Consider the following 24,631-nt stretch of genomic DNA (forward strand, 5'->3'; position numbering starts at 1 on the left):
TGTTGTGACAAGAAAAGTTTGTTGTTGTAACTAGAAAAGTTTATTTTAGGAGCGTGATAAGTTTGTTTGCAATTAATATGTGAAAAATCAGTTTTGATGACAGTAAGTTTTACATGTTGTAACATGACTCTGGTGTGTTTTTCTTTCTGCCTTCGTACAGAGAACATGAAGTCCTCACATGTCAGCAACCTGACCAACAACATCAACACGCCTCGAAAGCTGCGCCGCCTTTGGGCGTTCCTCGTAAACTACAACTTCTACTGATGTCGTCTAAGGTGGCTGCTTTAATTTAGTGTTAGTTGAGGAAATGCTGGTGCGATTTATACTGTTTTTATGTGAACGTATACTTTTAAGAAATCCGGCACATGTATGTCTCATTTTAATCCGGTAAAATAATGTTTAATATCCGCCTGTAAATAATCAGTGACCGAGTTTTACTACTTTTGTGTCAGAGCGCGAAGGCATCAACGGTCGGGTCTGGCTCCCATGATGCATCAGTCCTCAGTTGGACGCTGGCTGGAGAGCTGCACACACCGGAGTTCAGCTTCGTTTTTCTGCTGTTTTTTTCTTTTCTCGCCGTCGTTAGAGAAGCTATGGAGAGCGACTGTACGGATTAACGTGCCTTCAACGCACAGACACCGAGTTTACAACATTTTAAGGAGGATAACGCTTGTTTTTCTGGGACCTTAATGGCAAGTTAGCCTGTTTCGGTAAGGAAGCTAGCTGTGGAACACACCGAGCTAGTTAGCGTCCGCTGCTAATGGCTCATTTAGGTTTCAGGTAACTGACAGGGTCGTGTTTTAATGCTTTTTTAAATGTAACTGCCTGTGGTGTTGTGGTTTTCGCATCTTATTCTTGTTGTATGTGTGTAATATTAGGTTGTCAAATGGTTCGTGTCGAGATTGAACGTGTAAAAACGCCCAAATCACAAGCTAAAGAGTGTTGTGGCAACTTCAGAAAATCAACATGATGTCTACAGCTCGTTTAAATCAACAACCAAAGCTCTTTACCACTGAGAAACTAGGCTGGCATTACGAATTTATCTTAGAAGTTTACATATGAAGGTTTAGAACCTGTAATATTTAGTTAATACAAATTAACCTGGCTAATTAAGTAGGTTAAGACCGTCAATGATGTTCTATATTAAATACTAATTACCTTAGCAGATTAATAAATTTAAGTTAAAACCCTATAATATTATATATTGTCCAGACTTACCTGTCAAATTGAAAAGTTGAGGTTAATACTTTATTTTATACAAAACAAATCGACCGGACTACCTTAAATACTAAGTACACCACAATATTACATATAAAATACAAGTTGCCTTTAATAATTTAAATATTATGGTGAAGGACCTGTAATAGTTTACTTAACACAAAATAACCTGGCTAAAAGTGCAGATTCAGTGTATTTCAGATTTACCTGACTAACCTGAAGACCCTGTAGTATTACATATTAAATACTAATTACTTTAATAAATGTAAATATTTAAGTTAAGACGCTCTCTCTCTCTCTCTCTGTATATATATATATATATATATATGTATGTATAGTACAAATTTACCCATCAAATTGAAAAGTTGTGGTGAATAGCTTGTATTATTTTATACAAGACAAATCAGCCTGACTACCTTAAATACTAAGTACTAATTTAAATATTAAGACCATGCAGTGTTATATGAAATGTAAATGCAGAGAGGAAAAGCTGCCCTTTAACAGCCAGAGAGCTCAGGGAATAAGCAAAGGCTGAACAATTAATCAGTGTCAAATCTGAAAAAAAAAAAAAAAAAGCAATTTGAAATAATGCACTCAGCAAATCTCATCGTAAGATTTCTGTTTATGCGTCTGAACCACGGTTCATACTGTCGTGTCAATGGTTTTACGAAGTTCAGGCTGTCCTCGTTGTGCTGTTGCTAGTATCTTGTGTGGTAATGATGAATAAGTCACAAATCTGTCAAAAAAATCACAATTACATCATTTTTATTCCCAAATTGTTTTTTCCTGTAGCATTCAGCCTTGACTTGTTCAGGTGCGCGTAATGAAGAGGCTGAAAAGATTAGCAGAGATAAACAGACAGACGACAAACAGATAAAGACTGGATAGGTTGATGGGATCAGTAGCTGCAGATTCAGATCCAGAAAAAGACTGCAGAGAGGTACTGGAATACTAGAGGACTTATAAATGCATAAATACATGGAAGAAGCACAAAAAAACGGACATATAATGACGTGCAAACAAATATATGAACAGGATAGCCAAGATAAAGCATACTAGCTGCATTAAAAACAGACGTAGCACCATAAAAAACAAAAAAGTAAAACAGAAAACTAAGTAAAACCAGCCAAGTTTAAAAAGACACGAGAAGTAGACATGACTAGGGCAGCCTCATGAAGAAATAAATGCAACAGAAACAAAGGTAAGACGGTAAAAGAGCCGAACTGCAACCACCCAAACTGCTCTTTGGTTTCAAACTGTGAGTGACTCAGTTCAAGTGATTGTAGAGATCAGAAATGCATTCAGACTGGTTGGCTTAAAGTGAAACTATGATGACAAACTGGCGGCAGTGGCACCGCGCGAGTGCAAACGCTTAGCACCACTTGGCTACTAATTTGTAAAGCAAACCTATTTTCGGGAGCAGCTTGGCGCTAACAGGTATTTGAAGCGAGCTTATGTGGCTGTAGTCGTGTGGGGGAATCAGTGTGGCTCGCTGTTCAGACCATGATTTGTTCTTCCAGAGGGCTGTTCAGATTGAGGAAGTTAGTTTTGAAGCGTTTTCAGCCACTTCCCTGCAGACGGCCTCTTTAATCAGGACCTCACATGACTCACTTTGAGTGCGGTTACTCACACAAACCCTGAAATTGCAGATATGCCACACAATCCAGTCTTGTGACGGAAAATGTAATGATAACATGAGATGAAGAAGATGAAAAGCATTTTCCTTGTTGTCACATGCCTTGTCCGTCTGGACGCGCTCGCTCTGTACATCTTGTTTATCATCTTATATGTTGAATGTGATGTCTGCAGTGGTGCGTTTGAAGCTCACTGTCAGTGCGTTGTTTTTGTGTTTCAGCGTGCCATGTGGGAGTGAACCGTCCCAGGAGGTGCCATGTTAGCCACACAGACGCCAGAGATGCCACCTGAGGCTAAAGATGTCAAACAGGTAGAATCTCAAGCGTGTTTCCTCTGCGCAGAGATCTTTTCTGCCTTCACTTCTGCCTGGTTGTTTTCTCTTTCACGCTTGGATTGACTTTAGTGGCTCCTTGAATGGATTTTTGCTTGACAGAGTTCAGTTGTGACATTGAAGTGTCATGTGTTGTAATGTTGCTGGTGAAACTGTGCTCAGCGTTACACCACCGTCAACCCTGCACTCGGTGATCTTTTGGCTTGCATGCGTTTGTGATGTAGAGTTTTGTTACGACAGGGTTTAGTTGGATGCTCTTTGGAGAGGCAAGAGAAGATGTTGGGTTAAAGGCAAAACAGCAGCTGCAGGAAAGAATAAGCGTGATAAGTGTTAATGGATCCTTAAGGATATAAGTATCTGGAACCCCAACTAGTCAGTCAAAGCTGATGAAGCCTCTTGGACGAGAGGTGAAATGTCTTGAAGGAACTCAAGCAAGTCCAGCTGCTACGATTAAACTACGAGAACAACCATGAGCTGGATGACTGAGAATCTTCACAGACAAAGAATAAGAGCAAGCTTTAGCCTGTGTTAGATTGAACAATACATCAAATGACATATAAACATTGTAATGCGCTAATAAACACTGAATAAACTGATTTAACTGTAATTCTGTGCAGCTCACAGAAAAGCAGACAAGCTCACAGTCTGACCTGACACGAGATCCCGATCAGTTCTGTCTCCATGTTAAAAATAATTTATTCTTGTAAGTCATTAATGTCGTTACTGGTGCTGTGTGACGTCTGTAAATGTGTGCAGCTCTTCCTCTCCTGTCTGCAGGTATTAAATACACTGAAAAGCAGCAAACTAAATCCTGTTAATCAAAACCTGGATTACACAAACTCTGAAAAGCCTCATTAATCTGAGCTGCTGCACACCGTCTTCATCGCACTACAGTGTCATTTTTAGGGACGTCTCAGTTTGTCATTGACGTGACATTGACGGTCTTTGTTCCTTGTGATGCTTTTGGACCAATATTGTTGGTGAAAGGTGGACAAAAAAAAGACTTCCTCAAATCACTTCACGCAGCTTTAATTGAACTGTGGTCTGGTACGTGTCTTTCTGTTAACGTGACTGCAGGCAGTTCAGACTTGTGTCGTGTTCAGAGTGGAACAGGAATGTTATCAGTGAGATCGTCATCGCAGCTTTTACAGGGAAACAAGAACAGTGTGTCAACAGATTAAATCAACCATCGACTATATTAAAAATTGATCAACTGATACGACTGATTTCTTTAAGTAAAAAGTCAGAATTCTCTGACTCCAGCTTCCTAAATGTGAATATTTTCTGGTTTCTTTCCTCCTCTGTGACACTAAACTGAATATCTGTGAGTTGTGAACAAAACAAGACGGCATTTGTTTTAACCATTTTGTAGATTAATTAAAAAAAACAATGAACAGATCAATTTGCAGTGAAAATAGCCGTTAGTTGGAGCCCTGCTTCGCTCTCGGTTTGTCGTAAGTTTAGCTTTTACAGACAGTTCAGATCATGCTGATGAGGAATTAGCTCTGTAGACTTTAGTTTACTCAGAAGCTCAAATCCTGCCAAGTGAAGCACAGCAGAAGAGTCTTTAGTGCTCATTGTCAAGAACTTTTAAACTTTCAAGTGTTGCTCAAAAAAAAAAAAAAAAAAAAACTTTTATTCTGCAACCTGTTGCAGAATGTAGGTTTGCCGCTTTTACGTTCAAGTTCCATTTCTTTCCATATCAGCTGACAGTAAGCCTCATGTGACAGGTAATCGACAGGCCGTGTTTCATAACAGCCTCTGACCTCCATCTACCTTTTCTTCATCACGCTGTCAGTTGGAATGCAGAAGGTCCAGCCTGCCATCTCAGCAGCACATTACAACGTGTCACGTCTTATGTGTGCTGGCGAGCAGAGGAAGTGTTTCCAGTTTGCCAGCGTGCTTCTCATCAGAAGCTCTTGTTTAAAGCAGAAATGAGGAAGCTCATTTTATTCTCCTCTTCCCGTACTGTCCCGTAGATTAAGGAGAAGTTGGCTCAGTCCCTCAAGGCCCTGCAGAAACGATACGTGACGTCGGACGCGGTGGTCACCAGTGAAGATGGAGACGCTAACCTCCTCTGCTGCGCCCTGGAGGCCATCTTCATCCACGGGATCAAGACCAAGTTCATCCGCTCAGAGGCCGGAGGTCGAAACAGGAAAGGGGACAGAGGAGGCCTCCCTCAGCCTTTTTTCTGGAGCCTCCTCAAGACCGTCACGCACCGGTAAGGTAGAGCAACGGCACACTGAGGTGGTAAAAAGAGTGAATGCGCTTCATTGGAGAAGGAAAATTTTACTTGCATAACAATCAGCTGGTTCTTTCGTTGTTTTCGTCTCCAGTCAACATGAAAAGCGGCTGATAGCAATGAAGGTTTAATGACAACTTTCCTGACTGAAAACAATTCCTAAAGAGCATTTTTCTCTCTAAATGCCAAAGTTTTGTTTGTTTTTTCCTCTTTTTCTAGTTTTTTTGCAGTTAGCAAGCAACTGTTGGGGTTTGCGCCAGTATCCATTCTACCGTACTATATTGTACTCCAGAAAAATAAAAAACAAAGCATTTCCTAATACATAGTTAGCCAAATGCAGAACATAAAAAAAATACTCAGACGTCCTACGACTTTGCAGTGTGTAAACCAGCGTGTATTTTTTGGCCTTTGTGACCCACAATCATCTGTACAGTTTAGTCCCGATTGAAAACAATTCCTAAAGACCATTGTTCTCTTGTAAACGCCAGAATGTTGTTTGTTCTTTCTTCTGTGAGGTTTTGCGGTGGTTTGCAAACAGCTGGTTTTGTTTCCGGCTTCTTCTACTCTGTCTATTACAGCCATGTAGCCAATAGCGCCACCTACTGATACCTATATCCTCGTGTATTTGCTCCAAAGCAGTTCATGGAAGCAAAACTGAGTCACATCTTCTTTATGTTGCTTTTTTGCTGCAATTCAAAGGTTCGCTTCAGTTGTGCAGTTTTATGAAAGCATTTCTGCTGTTAAAGCTGAAATAATTAGTTGTCCAGCAAAAAGTGCCACGACAACTCCCATCTCCAGTCATTCAAGCAAAAAGTACAAACCTTTACTGATTGCACCTTATCTGTCAGTCACTGTTTGGTGCTTTCTGTTGCCACGTATGATTGCTAACTCAAGATCTTTGAGATTTCGATTGTTGATCAGACATAACTCTCTATGAAAAGGACATGACGATGTTTTCATGGAGCGAAACAGTAAATATATTTAGGAAATGACCGTCAGTTTAATGGTTTATAATTCTGTGAAAGCTCAATATCAAGTGTCTCTCTGTTGATTCTCCAGTGACGTGATCACCGAGCTGGAGAAGATCAGCTTCGTGGGCACCGACGTGGGTCGCTGCCGGGCCTGGCTGCGTCTCGCCCTCAACCACGGCCTCCTCGAGTGCTACCTGGCGTCGCTGTTCCGGGAAGACTCCAAGCTGAGGGCCCACTACCAGCCCAGTGCCTTGCTCCTGAACGCTGAGGAGCGAGAGGTCCTGCTCAGCTACCTCCAGGGTCTGGCCTCGCTCACCTTCAGCCTGTCTTACAAGTCGGCCGTCCTCAACGAATGGACCACCACGCCTCTGGCCCTGGCCGGACTCTGCCCACTGGCCCAGGCCGACCACCTGGACCTGCCCCTCAACGGAGGAGACCATCCCACCTCCAGGCCCATCTGTAAGGAGCTCTGGGACACGGCGTCTCAGTCGTCGGGCTCGTCGGACGCGTTGGATGTGCAGAGAGGCTGCCCTGTGTCACTGGGGAGGGGCTCCGGTGTGCTTCAGTCAGGCAGGACTGCGATGCACTCGTCTAATTTAAGCCTGGACACCACCGGTTCCTCTCAGCTGTCCTCCAGCCTCAGCTCCGATAGTCTTCTGCAGGGGCAGGACCCTCGCAGCCCGACAGGGGAGCAGTGGTCTTCATGTGACCTGGACACACCCATTAACGTCAGCACCAAGAGGCCACAGAAAGAGTACGTCGTGCTTCATGTATTTCATTTTCCCTGATGTATAAAAAAATCTATCAAAAGGACAATATTGACCCAAAAAGTTTGACGTATCTTCTCTGTTTGGGCCTTCTGGTGTCCAGATCCTATTAAAAACAGCTCAGCGTGCCACACCGCTGCCCTGGTTGATGTGTTGCTTCGTTCCCATGAACACACACACAGTTGTAGTTCTGAGTTAATCCCACTACTCACCAGAGCACCAAATGTGTATTAATCCCAGACTGGAAATGCTCCTACGCTTCTCCTGTTTCAGTCATGTTTGCTTGTCCAGCTGTTTTAAGAGATTACTGGGCCCTTGACTGAAAAAAATGTTGGTTTTTAAATGGATTTGCACCAGGAAACATTAATAAATAAACTTTAGGCCTCTGAATCTGAAGCAGTTTTAGGGCGTTTCTGCAGAAGTTCAGTTTGCGGTTTTCTGCTGTCAGATTAGAAAAATTGAATTCAGTTCTTCAAAGGTATTAAAAAGTCTTAAATTTCATTTGAAGTAACTTCAATCTTTAAATACGGCTTTGTTTTGTTTTGTTTGAGGCGTTGCAGATGCATCAACTACAAGCTAGCAGCGGTTTTATGCAGCAGGATGGGTTTTTTTAATTTCTTTTTGTGGAGTTAGCTGCTGCTAATTTAATTTAATCTCGATCCCTCAGTTTGTTTCCGTACTTGTCTCCTCTGTGCTGTTTAAACACAACCTGCACGTCAGCCAGTTGTTTGTCACATTTTTGCCACACGACTGTTGAGCGCAGCTGAGTCGGTCATGGCTTCTGGCGAGCACTGAATTTTATCGTTTTTTAGCAAGGATCTTGTGAAATATCAAAGCTTTAACTGAAGATTTGGTTATTTTTCCTGACAGTATGTTATGCATTATGAGTTCAGTGAGTGTCTGAAAGTTGAGAATGAGGTTCTTGTTTTTACAGTTTACAGTTTTAATGATGTTTTTAAAAAAAGTCTTTGATGGTAACATGTCTTTGAAATGCTCAGTGCGTTTGGTGTTTACGGGGTTAAACTGTGTAAAACAGTTAATGATAAACGTGTCTTTCTTGTGATCTGTGTCTGCAGCTTGCTGACTGATTTCCGGGAGAGCGGCCACTGCAGCCAAGACTCCATGCGTGAAGACTCGTTTGTCTCCAGCACCGGCCCCGACCAGTTCTCAGAAAACGCCATTTTCAGCGGCTCCGACAGCGAGATCCAGGGTCCCGCCACACCGTCCCAAGACCCCGCGGACCTGCTCCTAAGTTCAGATTCAGAGCCTCAGCCGACAACGCCCGAGCTGCTGTCATCTGACGAGCCTCCTGAAGTCTGCAACAGCGCCTCCCCTGAGCCGCCCCCAGACATGCTGTCCTCGGTCGGCGAACCTGCGGAGGAAATGCCCGCCACCGGTGTTCAGGAGAGCAGCGAGCCAATCCAGGAAGAGAAGCAAGCTGAGAAGAACAGCTCAGAAGCTCCAGCACATCAAGCTGCACGGCGCTCTACAAGCATCCTGAGCAGGGAGCTGTCCTCAGACTCACTGTCTGTAAGTATCTGCAGGAAGTAGCTCCAACCACAGATAAGCAAAGCTGCAAATACTACCAGGCTGCAGCCACACTGACACGTTTTCATTTTATAATGCACATTTTACAGCTTTCCTTCTCACTACTCTGGAATTAAAGCACCCCTGAGACAGAGACTTTCAGAAACACTGATGATTAGAGCTTAAGAATGAAGGGACCTCATTTAGATTTTGTTTTTTCTAACAGATATTGTGATTTGATTTGCCTCAGTCAAGCCTCGGCGTGTTTGTCACAGAAGGAGGTTAAAAGGAATTTATAAAACCACTGAAACAACTGCCTGAACTCAGATGCTCTCTGTGACATTTATCATAATTTCCGGCCTTCGCGATTTGCTGCTTGTGTTGTTTTCCAATTATGCGATTCAATTTGGAGATCATTTGTTCAGCCCTGATGCTGACCCTGTTTCAGTTTGTTCTTTTTGCCACAATTATTCCATCGTCACATAAAGAGAATTAAATGCTAAAAACACTGCTACTGTGGAAGCACTTGGTTTAAGCTAATATGGTCTGACTCTATTAATATCAGACTTCCAAGGTTCGTTTTTTCTTGTACGAAAGTCCACCACACGAGTTTCACACCACAACACTGTCATTGTGTAAGATATGCACGACAGCAGACTGCTCAAGCCTCATTTTAATGTTGTATAGAGTTTTGAATACATTTTTTTTAAACAGTTTTGGGCTGTAGATTCCCACGTTCACTAAGAAGGTGCATTTTGTGTCGAGGTTCAAACACCCGGCTGACTGTTGGTTTAAAACAGACCTGAGAACTTGTGAGTCTGTTCACTTTTCGTTGGTTTTTACAGAGTGAAGATAAAATCTCAAAGTGTGTCGTTAAAGAAGTCTAAGGCTTCTTTTTAAAGCATAACTTTTGCAGTGTTTACATCGAGCTTTCACTCTACTCCGGCCTTTCAGGACTCCTCAAATAGAGACCTATGGACCCCGTTTCAGTTTGAAACCTTCAGGCTCGCATTTTAGTCTGGACAGGCGTAACGTTACGCTTCTGGAAATGATAATGCAGATGCACATTTTCGCTTTCCGATCGGTCCTAACTGTCAACAACTTGTTGTTCTCCGATTCTCCAAACGTCTGAGTGTTTCCCAGAAGAACTCAGTCCCGATTAGCAGCAGCTCGTGTACGGAGATTATTTATGAAATGTGTGACGTAAGACGCTTGTCATTTGTGTTTTATTTTGAAATCAAAAGTTCCTGTCTTATACCTTATTCTGTCAGCTCATAAAAGCTCTGATTCGTGTGGATTTTATCAAGAGACATTTAGAATTGTTCCTGATTTGGTTTTTTGGGCTTTCACGCTGAGGAAATGACAAACGGGGTGTGTCGCCAGCGTGTCACGGTGGAAAATCAACACAAGCTTTTCAGTAATTCATGGAAAACGGTGGCTTGTGGCTGGTATTTTTTCTTCTCTTTTCGCCGCTCAAGGAGATCATGAGTGGTCACGTTGGTCTCGCTGCGTTAGAGAGATTTTCCTCGCTGCTGTAATGGACTGTCAGAATAACGCTGCCAAGCAGGTCAGAAGTGAAGCTACTCCTGTGGCAGAGCGTTGTGGATAAATCAAAGTACGGAAAGTCAACTCTCCTGCACCGTCAAACACCCAGCGTGAAGATTAGAGCCTGTGCTAACGTGATGTTTAAACAGGAACAGCTGCAGGAAATGTATCCCCCAGATAGGTGACCCATGTTGTTGTTGCCACACGACGGCAAATCTGTCAAAATTATCCAAGACTGATGGATTTATGCTTCTGTTTCCGCGAACTTTAACACAGAATGAGGTCGTTATTTATGGTTTCCAAAAGCTTGTTCGCCGCTAAGACACATGATTGAACAGGAAGCATGTTTTCCACAAGCATAACTCAGCACTGTCACATATTCCTGGTGTGAAACTCGTGCTCGTCAGCGAAAGCGTTTTTAACCTCTGACATTTTCCGCAGCACTCGCACTCGTGGATCTCCGAGGACGACATCTACAAGCCTCACCTGGAGGAGGTTTCCGACAGCGACGAAGCGCCTCCCGCTGCTCCCGCGGCCGAGATCAAGGCCTCCCAGTCGCCTCCCAGCGTGGTCCATCGCAGGCAGATAGGTATTCCACACTGTCCCTGTGTTTTCAGTGTAAAACGTCATGAAACCGCACAGTTACAAGAGTTTAAAGTCGTCTCGCTGAAAGTTGGACCAGATGGAGCTGTCACATCAATCGACTATTAGTTTTGCAATTTTTCAAGCAAAAATAGTCTTTTAGCTTCTCAAATGAGACGATTTCTTGCTTTTCTATGGGAAATATTATTGCAAATTGAGTTTTAGGCCTTCACCCTGACCCAGCTGAGACAGACTCCAGCCCTCCCGCGACCCTAGTGAGGATTAAGCGGTGTATAGATGATGGATGGACGGACATCTCTGGAGGCAACAAATGCATGAAAGCACTGAGTTTGTGGTAGCTTCATTAGCACGAAGCTCATGCTGTTTAGGTTTTTAAGTAGGGCTAATTTCTGGGCGAATTGCTGACAAATATATATCCAGATATTCAGTTGTTCGGGTCCAGCCCTATTTTTAAGTTAAACATATTATGTTGATTAAAAGCTGTAATGTGGTCAGAGATGCTTTAGAAACTCTAAAGCACCCGTCTTTGCTCCATAAGACAACATCAAGTAACGTCTTTGTCAGTGTGGAGCCAAAAAAAAGTAAAAAAGGTGTATAAAAATCGGTTTTAGTCATAAAAGAACAAGAGGACGACACTAAAAACAGTTAAATATTGTTAAAGATGAGCCAGGTTAAGAAAAGAATCATTGCTTACAAAGAAAAACTGGTTCATTAAATGGAAATAAATGATTGTTTTGTAATTTTATGCTCCAAACAGAAGGTTGTTTAATTTCACCTTTGACTCAGTCATCATGTTCTAAATAATTAACCACCGTCGTGTAGAATCAGTGTTTCATGCATTCATATTTACATGACTGAATATCTAAATCCATGGAATCCTTAACTTCTGCGAAATTACAAGAACATCTGTTAATTTCTGTTTGTTTGTTTGAGATACTGATGAATTTACGTAAATCCATCAAAAAAATAGTTTTTTGTTTTTTTGGGGGCATTTTTTGGGGGACGGAATTAACATTGTCAGCAATTTTTATCATAATACAAAACCAATAAAAATGAAATTTAGATCAAATAAGATGGTTTGATTCATCACACAGGAAAAAGACACTAATGTGTAAACGTCACCAGTGACATACGTTTCAAATGAGTCGTCTTTAGCATTCGTTGAGAATTAAATCATCTCAGCAGAGCCTGAGACAAACTTCAATGTTTTCTAATCAATAATTATCGTCAAGTTAAAGTAAGAAGTGTCTCTAGATAAGTGTGGTGCAGCTCCAGGGTTCTGTATTTCACCAAACAAACACTATAAAGGTTATTTTCCTGCTGGTTGTTTAGGTGTTTTTTTGTCGGTTTTGGACTTTTAGTTGAACAATTTGTGACATTTAAAAGACGTCACCTTGAACTTTTTTTTTTTTGTCTTTACTGCGTTTTGACATTTCACAACAGAAATCATATATTCAGCAGATGAGTCGCAGGGTTTTTCCCGCATTTCCTTTTTTCTGTTTCCCCCCAGAGAGGCTTTAGCCGACACCAAAGCAAAATCCCCAAAATGATGAGAATTAAGAATAGTAATAGTTCATTTTTTTAGAAGGTTTTGTTGATTAAGGTTTCGTTTACTCAAGGAAACTCCACTTACGAGATGCAGTCAGACTGTTGTCCAGTGATGACACAGTCTGGGTTTTCAAGACTAGTTTACATTCAGCGCTACTCGTCAAAACGCTTACATCCTTGTTTACTTGCTCGCGGGCTTGTTTGCTGTATTTACTGGTGCCTTTCTCTGTTTATTCACACATTACTACAACAAATAGGTCAACAGAAAAGCCAACGGCAGCAGTGAACAAGAACAAACCAAAGCCCTTCCAGAGGTCGACAGGTAGCGTCACAGTGACCACACCTGGGATTTAATAGACAAGTGACACGAGACAGAAAAATGCTGCAGCGCCGGAAACTGGAATGAGACTTGAAGCACACCTGACGCTGAGTTATGCCATCAGGTTTCAGTATCAGAAAACAAGTTAGTGTTCCTTCGACTGTGAGCTCTTTGTTGTCATTACCTATAAAAGATCTCACTCGTCATTTAGCCGTCTCACCAGTCAGTGTGTCTCTTATTCACCCATGGAGACAATAGATGCTCATCAGGCTCTTTAACGACGACATTTACTGCACTTTCCGAAACCCAAGCTGGGCGTCATTTGCTTCTGTCACTTTTTGACTCGCTGTCGTCTAAAATTTCACCGAAACACAAAAGTCCTGCACGTCTACGGAAACAGCACAACCATAGCTGGAAGGAGAGAGACCAGTTACAGAGTCATACATCATCAGAATCTAAAGAGAAAGTTGACTTTCTTTAAAGTTTTATTTTACAAAACCAAAAAAAAAACTGAATCAACATGTAAAGCATTTTGGTTGCACAGTGCCCCCCAGCTGTTATCAATATTGGAAACTAACTGGTGGCTCTAAGTATGACAGATATTTTAGTTTTTTTAATTGTGTGTATAAACAGTTCAGCTGAAAAGTCCCAGAGTTTCTGTCAAGTCGCTGTTGCTCACAGCTGAGTCACTAAAGGTTGCACAGTGCACAGGGAGCACAGACGTTTGAGTTGTTTTTACCGAATCTGTTTAGAGCAAACTGTTTTTTGTTTAATTTTTAAATAAGACGTGTAGCATCAAGTGATTTTAATGAAATATCCCGATTTTAAGCTTTCTGTAAGAGAATGCACGTCACGGATGAATAGTTCAAGGACCGTTGGAAAGCAGAAACCGCAGCATGTCCTTAAATGGATTTCTTTTTGACTTCATGCCTTTAAATCTTGGTTTTGGGGTTCAGTGGGTTCAGTTACTGCTGTTTTATGCAAGTAAATGTTGAATTAAACTGTTGTGAAGGTGTGGATTGTCTTCACGCGCTTCCATGTCTGTCAGCTCTGTAGTTTAAACTCATACTAACAGTGATGTAAATGGTACGTTATTGGCTTTATTTTAACTTGAACAGAGACCACAGATGCAAATAAGCTGCCAGCTGACTTTGACGCTGTTACTTTTATTTGTCTCTGCAAGAATAATAATCATGATAATAATAAGAAGCCTTTCAGCGGTTGGACTTTCTTCCTCAAAATAAAAATTTATCAGAGATCATGTAAAATAATTTATGCCGACATTTTTTTTTTTTAACCTGTTTGATATCTTTGTCTGATTCCTGTTTGTTCACTTCCTGTTACCTGTGTCCGTCTGTCCGTCAGGTCTGTCCAACCCTTTCCGAGGGCTGCTGAAGCTCGGCCACCTGGAGCGGCGAGGCGCGATGGGAATATGGCGCGACTATTACTGCGAGCTGTCGCCCTTCGAGTTCCGGCTTTACCTCAACGCCGAGGAGAGGACGTGCCAAGAGAACTGCTCGCTGCTGCGCTGCGAGGACGCTCGCATCACCTCGTCCGAGGGCCGCTTCGAGTTGGCGTTTCCCGGGAAGCGAGTTTACCTCAGAGCAGCGAATCGAGGCGAAGCCGAGGACTGGGTGGACCGGATCATGGAGGCCGTCAACAAGTGCCGACCAGCAGCATCTCGAATAGATGAGCAGTGGGAGGTTCTGCAGCCCTCTGGTGAGAACGGGGTGGACGATCGCCTGGTTTCTTCTCCGTCCTCGGCTCCCTCCAGCCCCGAGAGAAGCTTGACTTCCTCCGACATGAACGGAGGACCGGAGGCGCCTCCTCTGCAGGAGTTCGACTGGACTCGGACTGCCGATTTGGAAACAGATGCCATCAAAGAGGCAGTTTTGTACTTCTCTACAGATCCCGAGGCTCGCACGTGGTCACCTCTGGTCTTCTCTCTGTCCTTGGAGGCCTTAAAAGGTTTCCGGGTTCAAGATGGAAGGAAGCTGTTGCGTCTGACGCACCCCATCGAGGGCATCCGAGACGTAGTTCCCGACGTCTCCCTGGGAGGACCGGCCTTCTTCAAGCTCCTGACCGTCAGGGAGACGCTCAGACTTCGGGCGGAGAACACAGAGGAGGCTCGGTCCTGGAGGGCTTTGATCCGAGGAGCTCTGGACTCGTACCTGGAGAGCGGGGAGGACGGACCGGCTGAAGCACATCCAGGAATGTCTGGAAACCTCCACAGACTGGTGCAGCACAGACTGAAGGAGGACGGAGCTCTCCTGGTTCATCTTTGCACGGTTCCCTCAGAGAAAGGACTGGACACGCAGAACTTCAAATGTGCAGGTAAGACGTGAGATGTTAAAGGGGACGTTCACAATTTAAGATTGTCCGGTGTCCATACATACAGCTGAAACCAGAAGTTTATGTTCACCGTATTAAAAGACACATAAGCTTTTTTTCTCACTGACATCAAATCAGACTAAACATTTCCTGTTTCAGGTCAGTCAGGATTACCGACATTATTTCTATTTGCTAAACGCCAGAATAATGAGAGAGAGAATTTTTTGTAACATTCAGCAGATTTTTCACACATTAAAATTTGAGGCTGTTTGAAGTTCAGCTTCTCAGGTACTTTTAAAGATTAAAAACCTGAAATTCTCTTTATATTTTGATATTTCTTGTCATGTCATTTATTCAGAGCCTGCGATATTAAACAAGTAGATCAAATCGTCTTTGCTTATGAGTTTGTTTGTGAGTGAGTTGAAATACGACAAAAATTAAGCTGCCATTAAAGTCCCTTCTTTGAGCTTATGTTACCAAAAAAATTGCTCATGCAAAGATCAACTACTGTTAATTTCTGAACCATATGTAGCTGCAGGTCCTGTTCATTTTGGACTTTTATCTTTAATAATTCCTGAGGTATTGTCACCTAAACATGGTCTTAAATTTTTATGCGTGAAAAGTGGGTCTATAGCCATTTTTAATTTATTAAAATATATATATATATATTTACCTCAGAGAGTGTTTGCTATATGAAGCTAAAACTCCAGAAATATCTTACATATTAATCTTTTATGTGAGAAAAATTTCCAGACAAATCAGAGATGATAGAGCAGAAATTGTTCTTTTTTTTTAAATGTCATTGGTAGCAATGGGGACAAAACCCAGTCGTGTGTCTGAGCTTTTAAAGCTTATCTGACGGTCATGTGAGGCTTCTGCACTTTAAACGTACCAAGTTCATGTTTTTAGCGTCAAGTTCCCCGTTTGTGTCACCGTGGCTTCACACAAGGGGAAACATTTAGAGGGAGTTTCACATTAAAACGAGTGTTACCACAGAAAATATTCATTTAATCTAACAAAGTCAGACTGCCTCATGCTAATTTTATAGACAGTTTTTAGTTTTAGTTTAGTTTGACTGTAAAATTTTCCCCTTTTCCCCTAAGAAGGTGTTTGTAGTGACTGTGTGTAAATAGCCGCCTGACTTCTCCTTAAAACTGACCTAAAAATGTGAGTTAATCTGGTTTTTGATAGTGTGATTTTTGATATTTGTTAGCTGGAAAAGAGACCGCTGGCGTCCTGTGTGTGTAGACTAAAAAATCTAATCTCAGTTTAGTCAGCTTATATCACACCAACTCTTCAACCAATCAGCTGGGCGCTAGAACAATATTCAGCAAGTTATCAGTAGACGAACTAAATGTGCACCGAGCAACTCGTCTAAATAGCATCTAATAGCAGCGTGTTAAATCATCTGAACCTGGTTGTTTTCTGCTGACATGATCAGAACCGACTCGGAGCAGAGCAGCTGCACACATTCATATGATTTCTGAAAATAAATTGATCACATGAAAGCACAAAGCAGCCCCGACACAAACAAAGACGACACAGAAAACCACAATTTTGTGCGACGTGCTGCGAGTTTAGCGAGCATTTATTATCTGGAGAACAATAGCCGCTCATTGATTTCCCTTTGCCGCCAGATTACAGTAAACGTTAGCAAACTGTGGCTGAATTGTTCCTATTTTCATGCAGGAACAGAAGAGAATTTCCCTTCTTGTCTAATACCGGTTTAATTATCTAATGTTATCACAGTTTGCTGTCTCAGTCGTCTTCTGCGTGCTACTTTCGGACTGTCGAGTCTTAAGTGTTGGTGAGTCTGGTGGGTTTCAGGACTGTGTGTGAGTTTCTTCCTGCTTCTTCAACAGGTTGTCCTCAGCAGATCGGCCCGTCGCTGGGCAGGTCCAGGCTGTGCGAGTTCTCGGGCCAGTACTACTGCGAGTCCTGCCACGGCGGGGAAACCTCCGTCATCCCGTCTCGCATGGTGCACAACTGGGACCTCACGCAGCGAGAGGTACGCTTCGCTTCATCGCTACGCCCATGTGGACAGGCGCCGTGCTGCTGAGATATCAAACAGTGTCTTCAGTGAAACCGGGAGGCTTCAGGAACTCATTAAACTGTTTGTTTACGAGTCTTCTGGAGCAGTAAACATGCACAAAATGTGTTTTCTTATGCGATGTTTTGGTTCCAGGTGTTTATTTTACTACACTTTAAATGCTAATTGTGGCTTATTTATATGTATAATCCCTCATTTGTATATTTAAACATCAAACTTGTAATAGAAGTAGTATTTTCCTGGACAGAAGCAATCAATCTAGTCTAGTTTCCAGTAAGGGTGTGTGCTATTTTTTTAATGCATATCTTTAAACATGTTTTTCTTCCTCCTCTGAGCCAGAAATCAATTCTTCGGCAGAATTCATGCGTACCAAACTTTCCCGTTCAGTTCCAGTCCATGCTCTGAGGGTTTTTACACGCGGTCATCATGGCTGCGCTTTATTTATAATCACGACAGGGAAATTAGATTTTTTCTCCTGGTTGCTGACAGGATTTTCTGATTCATGGAGTGATGAATGAAGATAAACAAGAATTTTGAAGCTGGATTCAATGCAAATTAAAGCACATTTAGATGAAAAAAAAACTTCATTTGTATATTTAAACATACATTTTACAACTTTGAATACAAAAACAATATTTGTCTTCGTAGGTTTTATTGTAATATCTGATCTCTGAGGTGTTTCATCCTGACTGGTTTCCAGTTAGAATGTGTGGTATTCTATTCTCTGGTATTGGGGTTTGTTCAAATATCTGCCATCGCGTCGTTTTATTCAATCACTACAGTGAACGTTTTTTCCTGGATGTATTTTCTGGGGAAATGTCATATCTAACATCTTTGGTGTGACCCTGTACTTAGTGGTTTCCAGTCAGAATATGAGACTTTTTAATGAGCGTGTTCTCACAGCCTCGGTCAGAAATCTCCACTTCAGCAGCACCGACTGACAACAAACTCTCCAGGTTTATTCCTGTCTGTATTCTGAAGGTCTTGTTCCAGCATCACTCAGTGTCTGATTCATAGAACATTTTATTCACAACATCATGGGAGTTGACTGTATGATCTGATTCATGAAGTCATGAAAGGAGAATTCCAAAATCCCCACTGAAAAGAAAAGAATGAAAAGAATTTTAGCACATTTAGCGAGACAATAACGCTTTCTTATATTTGTACATAATTTTCTTGACCTAAGTAATCAGCTGGAGGAGCTTCATGGTGATCGTTGGGCATAAAGACAGCAAAACACACCTGAACCTCTAAACAAACATGAAGAGAGACGGATCAGACGAATGAGTCAGGATTAAATACCTGGTGATGCTGTCGGACTGGAAGCTCCACACTGTGTCTTTACCTCTGCTGCCATAGATGCTTTTAATTTTTACCAGTGCGTCTCAAGAACTGGTTTTGCATGTTCTGGTTCCGCCTCTGTTCACGAACACGCCTCATTTTGTTCGTCCAGGTGTCTAAAAAGGCCATCCAGCTGTTGGATCAGGTCCAGCAGGAGCCTCTGCTCAACCTGGAGCAGCTGAACCCGGAGCTGGTGAAGCACTCGGAGTGCATGGCTCAGATCCACAGTCTGAGGGAGAGGCTCCGTCTGCTGGGCGACTACCTGCTCACCTGTCGCAGCGGCGCCTGCAAGAGTCTGCAGGCCAGGTGGGCTTGTCCTGCTCCTGTCACGTCTTAACTCGCTGTTTACCTAAACAGAGCAGCCACATGACGCAGAATGTCCTGGATTACGTATTTACAGAAGCTTCCCAACCCGCAGGTGTTGCTGTATGTTTAGGATAGATTTTAGGATTCTGTTTTTGTCCTGATTATACTTTAATGTTTTTCTTTACGGCCTCGAGGCTCTCAGATCATTTTACCGCAGAAACCAGGTCGGCTGAATCGTTGACCTCTTTTTAGTCTCCTCTCTAGACCTTTACTGGTTTTATTAGAGTTTTTATTTCCTTTAAACAGTCAGTTATTGGTCTAAATCATGTTTTTATGTCTTCTAACACTTGGTGGGTTTTATTACACCACGTTGTGTTTTTATCTGTGTGTTAAGAATTCTGATTGTTGCCTTTTAAAGTCTTCTTCTTCTTCTATATAGTATTATTATTATTATTTTTATTAATAACCACCACTACCGATATTGGGAAGCGATATTTTACTTTTTATATTTTTAATTTTCTGACATGTTTTATTTTGCTGCCGTACAAAGTTTTCTGAATCTTTCTTCTTCTTCTATTTATTTATTATTATTATTGTAAATCCTGGAGAAAAACCTTTCACTACATTTTTAATTCAAAGTTTTCCTGCTCGTCTCCTCTCTGCTCTGTGTAAACACTGCCTGCAGTTCATCCTCAAAGTTTCCTGAACTTTTTTGTCACATAACTGTTGATCACAGTCAGGACTTCACAGCTGCACAGAGGAGCTCAGAGTTTTTAGTTTTCTGCAGAATCTGTTTCAAGCAAACTGTGTTTTGTTTTTGAATGAGACATGAAGATGAAAGTGATTTTGGTGAACCATCTTGATTTTAAGGTTCAGTTTTCTGTCTGAACATCACGTCACAGTGCAAAGTTTACAAGTTGACAGTTCCTAGAGCTGATCAGTGGAGTCATTTTTAAATATTTTTCAGAAGCACAACATGCCTTTTACCCCACTGGAGGGTAAAACAGGGTTTCTGTGCTTTAATATTCACTCATTCTCGGCCACATTGTTTTTTACTGACTTTCTATAATTCTTTTGTTCTCAGGCTTCAGTGAAACTGCTGTAAAGTTGTATGAATGCTGTAAAGCTCGGCTAATTCTTCTGTATTGTTTCATTTTATTCCTTTGTTCTTCCAGGATGGGCCAGAGGACCTACCTGATGGAGTCCAGCCACCTGTACAGCGTCATGGACCTGCGACAGGTATCCTCCTGGCTCCACTGTGTTTCTCCACTCACCTGCCTCTTTGAAACACCTGACTGTGTGTGTTTTTGCAGATAGCGGAGGGCCAGTACGCCGCCTTCCTGCTCACGCTGCTGGACTACGCCTCCAACCACGTGTTCCACTGCGACCTCTGCACCCAGCGAGGCTTCATCTGTCAGATCTGCCACTCCAGCGACATCATCTTCCCCTTCCAGTTCGGCAGCACCACCAGGTGCGTTTTCACAACTCTGGTCTCACCTTCATCACCTCAGTCGATGATTGGTGATCAAGGAGGTGTGAAACCGATGTGTGTTTGTGGGTATAATGAAAGTCTTGGTATCAAACTTCAGGATAATCAGCTTCATCCAAACGTCTTTATGTCTTTACACGGCGTCGCACATGTTTACGAGTCTCGTTGTGGCTTTGAATCCTGCCGTACACACCGATAATAATAACAATGATAATAATAATAATAATCATAATCATAATAACAATAATCAAGTCCTTCTATTACAATTCTAATACAGTTGAAACCAGAAGTTTACATACATCGTATAAAAAGACACATAAGCTTTTTATTTCAAATCCGACTAAACTTTTCCTGTTTCGCTCAGTTAGGAGACAATATTCACAGCGTATAGAGAAAAGGGATGCAGCGATGGATCAAACTTATACGTACGCACTCGTGTTTTGAGGTAAAACAGAAAAGAAATACAGAACATTAAACTGCTTTTTTTTTTATTACTCCCTCCTTTTTTATATTTACTGCTGTTTGTTTTACTGAACAGATCGTAGCTGCTTCAAAAGTCCGTCAACGCTGCGACATTTACTGAATAAATCCGAATAAATATTCTCTTAAGTGATTGAAAAATAATAAAGTAAAAATCAGTTAAGCTGCAGCTTTCAGAGACGACAAACTGCTGTTCTTGTTTTAGCTTCACATTCAAACTGCGCTACACAAATACTGGCTGGAATAAAACGTACTTCATATCTTCAACACGCACACAGAATATATAAAACTAACAGATAATAATTGAAGTAGGTTTGCAGTAAAGTGGTTGGACCGATGACGAAGTCGTCTTTGTTCTGAGCCTCGCTAACAGACTCAGATTGGCTGCAGCTTCTTTGTCTTTCTAATCAGCGGGACTCGTTACTGGGTGGAGGAGTGTTAGCGTTTAGCTTTTAGCTTCTTATCAGCCTTGATCTTTGCAAACAGACTCCAGCTGTTGAGCTTCTCTCTTTAAACGTGGCTGGTGCTAAACGCTGCGTCTTCCTCCGACCGGTCGCTGTGTGAGCTGAGGTTTTACCGTTTGTGAAAGAAGAAATACTTCAGATCGTCTGTCTCACCTGAAAGTTTCAGAGTTGGAATTTCCTCTATCGAAGATTTAGAGAATAAAAAAAACAGTCAAGCAAAGAAATAACGCGACGGCACAAGTTGTTGCCACGATTTCCTTTTTGTGTTCAACTTTTTTCTTTTGTTATTCGTATTCAAAGCATTTATGCCGCGATAAAAATCAACCTTCACCACTAAAACAAAGATTTCTCAGAGATATCGTGAATATAATCAGTGTTTTTGTTGCGTCATCACAGTTTGCAGCATCGTTGTTTGAAATCCTCTCGACCTTTTCTGCAGCGCATGTAGCAGAGCACCAAGTCAAGTTTGGTCTTCACAATAAGCTGCTGGCTGGTTTGTGAAATTAATTATCTGGAGCGTTTCCCTTCTCAGTATTAGTCTGACATGTACACATACAGGACATCGGCTAAAGTGTTGCTCCCTTTATTCTATAAAGTCTGTGTCGACCCCAGAAGCCCAACATTTCTACTCTCCTCTAGTAGGTTACATCACACGCAGCGCGCTAACGAGGGATTTACTCACTCGTCTGTCCATGCAGGAGATAAAACAGACGCATGAATTAAAACCAGCAGGTTGAATTTAATAACACTCAGTTTCTCAACAACAATAATAGAAACGTTTCCTGCTGCAGGTTGTTTTTGCTCAGAGTTACGTCACAATTAATTATTAGCTCGTCTTCATTTAATGTTCCCGTCTTGAATATTTACAGCAAGAGTGCGATCAGAGTCATTAGACTCAAGCTGTTTAGTGACATCAGTCAGATTGTAAATGGATTAAGATGTTAATATCGGCAACAATCACACATTTTCCCTTAAAACGCCCTAAACCTTGATGTTTGTCTGCATCGAGGACGTTTGTCGTTTAAACGCGTCCTTGTGTCTCCATCAGGTGTAAAGACTGCAAAGCTGTGTTCCATCTGTCCTGTAAGACGGCCGGCCTCCCCTGTCCTCGCTGCCAGCGGATGAAGAGATACCTGGAGAGGGACCTGCAGGACTGAGCCGGCCTCCAGCAGAAACACCGTTTAGCTTTTTCACATGAAGTCTAACCTCAAGTGCAATTAGGAGCGTTTAAAAACCTGCAGGAGGCTGCAGCAGCTTCGCTCTGTAACGAGACGCACGGCGGCCAAATGTTACTGACTTTAATACCTCCGAGTTCTGATTCAGCCACGGCATCCAGACGTCTTCATGCTCCTCTTCTTCTTCACGTTTACCTGAAGCGCCTGACGTTACAGTCAGGAGTCGGCCGTGTTTCCATGAAGCGTTTTCATGCACGTTTAGAAGCTTCTGCTCTGTTTCTAGAAGGAGTTAATGCTCTTTCATGGCTGATGGAAACAACCGTCTAACATCATGTCTGACATCAGGTCGTTGTTTTCCGCTGACGTGAAACAAAAATCCCAACTTTTCTGATGGAGAATAATTCCACAACATCAGATTTCTCTCATAGTTGCCAAAGTTCTTTTTTTGTTTTTCTTCTTCTTTTGTGTTTTTTTTCCTCCATCTTCCTCTGCACGTAGCCCACAGCGCCACCTTCAGACGACACTACGCAGCCGAGTTTATTCACTCCGAAGACGATTCGCTTCAAATTTTCATGAGAGTTTCATGGAAACGCGGCTCGCGGCGGAGAGAGTTTTGCGTAACGTTCCTGCAAAAAAAAAGAAAAGAAAGAAATACTGAGAACAGCACTTGAAATGTTGGACTTAGCAGATTCCTTAATCGTGCCTTCTGTTTACTTTGAGCTTTACACGAGTTCCTCTGCACGCGTCTCTACCGCAGGACAAGAAACGACACGGATGCATCAGACTTAGTGTAAATATGAAGACTTTGTGGAATGTTTCTCTTTGTACGTGTTTTTTTTTAAAAGGCGTGATTCAGAGCTTCAGAGAATAAATAATGTTTGCTGCTTGTGTGCCGAGTCACACTGACATTAAATCATTAACTGAAGGAAATTAATAATGATCCTGTGGCTTAAAGAAGATTTTTTTTTGAGGGGAATTTATTGCATCTCACAGCGGTTCTGAAGTCACGACTTATTTTGCACATTTGCACTCAGCGACGACTGTTAAAAGACACAAACGAGCCCCGACGCTAACGAAGCCACGTTCAGTTTCCATCTTTCTCCATTTTTATTTTCATTTTCAGTTAGTTCAACTAACAAGATTGTTTTTTTTTATTTAGCAGAATCTACAGAGAATAAAAATCCTCTACGAGTTGGTTTTGATATAAGTGCAGAACATATCACGTCAGAATCCTGCAGAGCTGTTGCTCCTGGTTTGTATTTATTTCATGTCATTGTGTACGATGTGTATTGAAATAAATGTGGGCGTGTTGCATTCTGCTCTCCTTTTATTTGTCGCACCTCAACCGTCTGAACCGTCCTCGTATTAGTTTTTAAACCTGCCTTTAAGGACTCAGAAAACTAGAGAATAAATAAACTTTTATCTCAGATTAGGTCAAAAAGAACCTGTGTAAATAACTAAATGTCATAAAAATACTTTACATGTTGACTCAGTGCTTATATTTACTATATTTTTGTCCTAAAACCCTGTTTACGTTCCTACTTGGCCGTACATTTGAAGTGAATGCACAGATCTCTGCAGCCTGAGTCGATGGATAAAGTGAGTTTCTCTGTTTTAGGATGAAATTCTTTCTTTGCGTCTCACAAAAAGTGCTTGAAATCCTGTAAAGTACCAGTAATTTACCCAAATACTGTGCTTCAGTTAACAATTGAGGTGTTTGTACTCGAGTATTCTGATGCTCCTTCGTCCTCTGCTGCATTTTAGAGGGAAGTGTTAGATTGTCACGTTTCAGATGAATAAATGGCTGATTGTTGAGTCCATTGTTTGTTGTTATCCAGAGCAGTGCAAAGATCCACATTTCAAACAGGAAGACTAAACCTTCAACATGTAATGGAGTATTTTTACTTCACCGTATCGGTACTTTTGCACACGTGGAAGAGTCTGAATAGTTGATCCACTGCTGTCTAAACCTGGAACAACCCGTTAACATCATCATAATGCTGCAGATGTACTTCAGCTCCTTTAGTTTGATTTTAATTAAACACACTTTTTTAAACTTCACTATACATTAAAGTAAAATGCAAAAAAAAACATCCAGGTGACATCAGCTTTATATCACTGATGCTTCAATCTGCTTTAAAAGCATCATTTCACTGCTTTTTTTTTCCTTGCTTTTTTTTTTTTTTAGCTGCAACTAGTCATTATTTCCCACGATACAGAGGAAATCTATTATCTGCTCCATCATATGTTGTGGTGAGAGAAGAGCTACAGAAAGTTGCGCAACCTGCT

The 24,631-nt window shown here is 41.8% G+C and overlaps 1 protein-coding gene across 1 annotated transcript; it reads left to right on the forward strand.

Moving 5' to 3' along the window:
• The first annotated feature begins 561 nt into the window (after positions 1–561).
• plekhm1 (pleckstrin homology domain containing, family M (with RUN domain) member 1) lies at positions 562–23,656 on the forward strand. The gene is made up of 12 exons (XM_008291498.1): positions 562–710; positions 3,074–3,163; positions 5,164–5,405; positions 6,486–7,151; positions 8,241–8,694; positions 10,678–10,825; positions 14,072–15,040; positions 16,900–17,045; positions 18,541–18,734; positions 19,910–19,973; positions 20,048–20,205; positions 22,216–23,656. Exons 2-12 carry the CDS (start codon positions 3,110–3,112, stop codon positions 22,322–22,324), a joined length of 3,204 nt encoding a protein of 1,067 aa, XP_008289720.1. The 5' UTR covers positions 562–710; positions 3,074–3,109; the 3' UTR covers positions 22,325–23,656.
• Positions 23,657–24,631: the final 975 nt, after the last annotated feature.

This window comes from Stegastes partitus, unplaced genomic scaffold (genome assembly GCF_000690725.1).
Source record: "Stegastes partitus isolate 25-593 unplaced genomic scaffold, Stegastes_partitus-1.0.2 Scaffold746, whole genome shotgun sequence".
Taxonomy (NCBI): domain Eukaryota; kingdom Metazoa; phylum Chordata; class Actinopteri; family Pomacentridae; genus Stegastes; species Stegastes partitus.

Coding starts and splice junctions, on each gene's coding strand:
- plekhm1 (XM_008291498.1), top strand. CDS start 3,110: ATGTTAGCCACACAGACGCCAGAGATGCCACCTGAGGCTAAAGATGTC. Junction 7,152..8,240: donor ACCAAGAGGCCACAGAAAGA/GTACGTCGTGCT, acceptor CTGTGTCTGCAG/CTTGCTGACTGATTTCCGGG. Junction 10,826..14,071: donor GGTCCATCGCAGGCAGATAG/GTATTCCACACT, acceptor TCTGTCCGTCAG/GTCTGTCCAACCCTTTCCGA.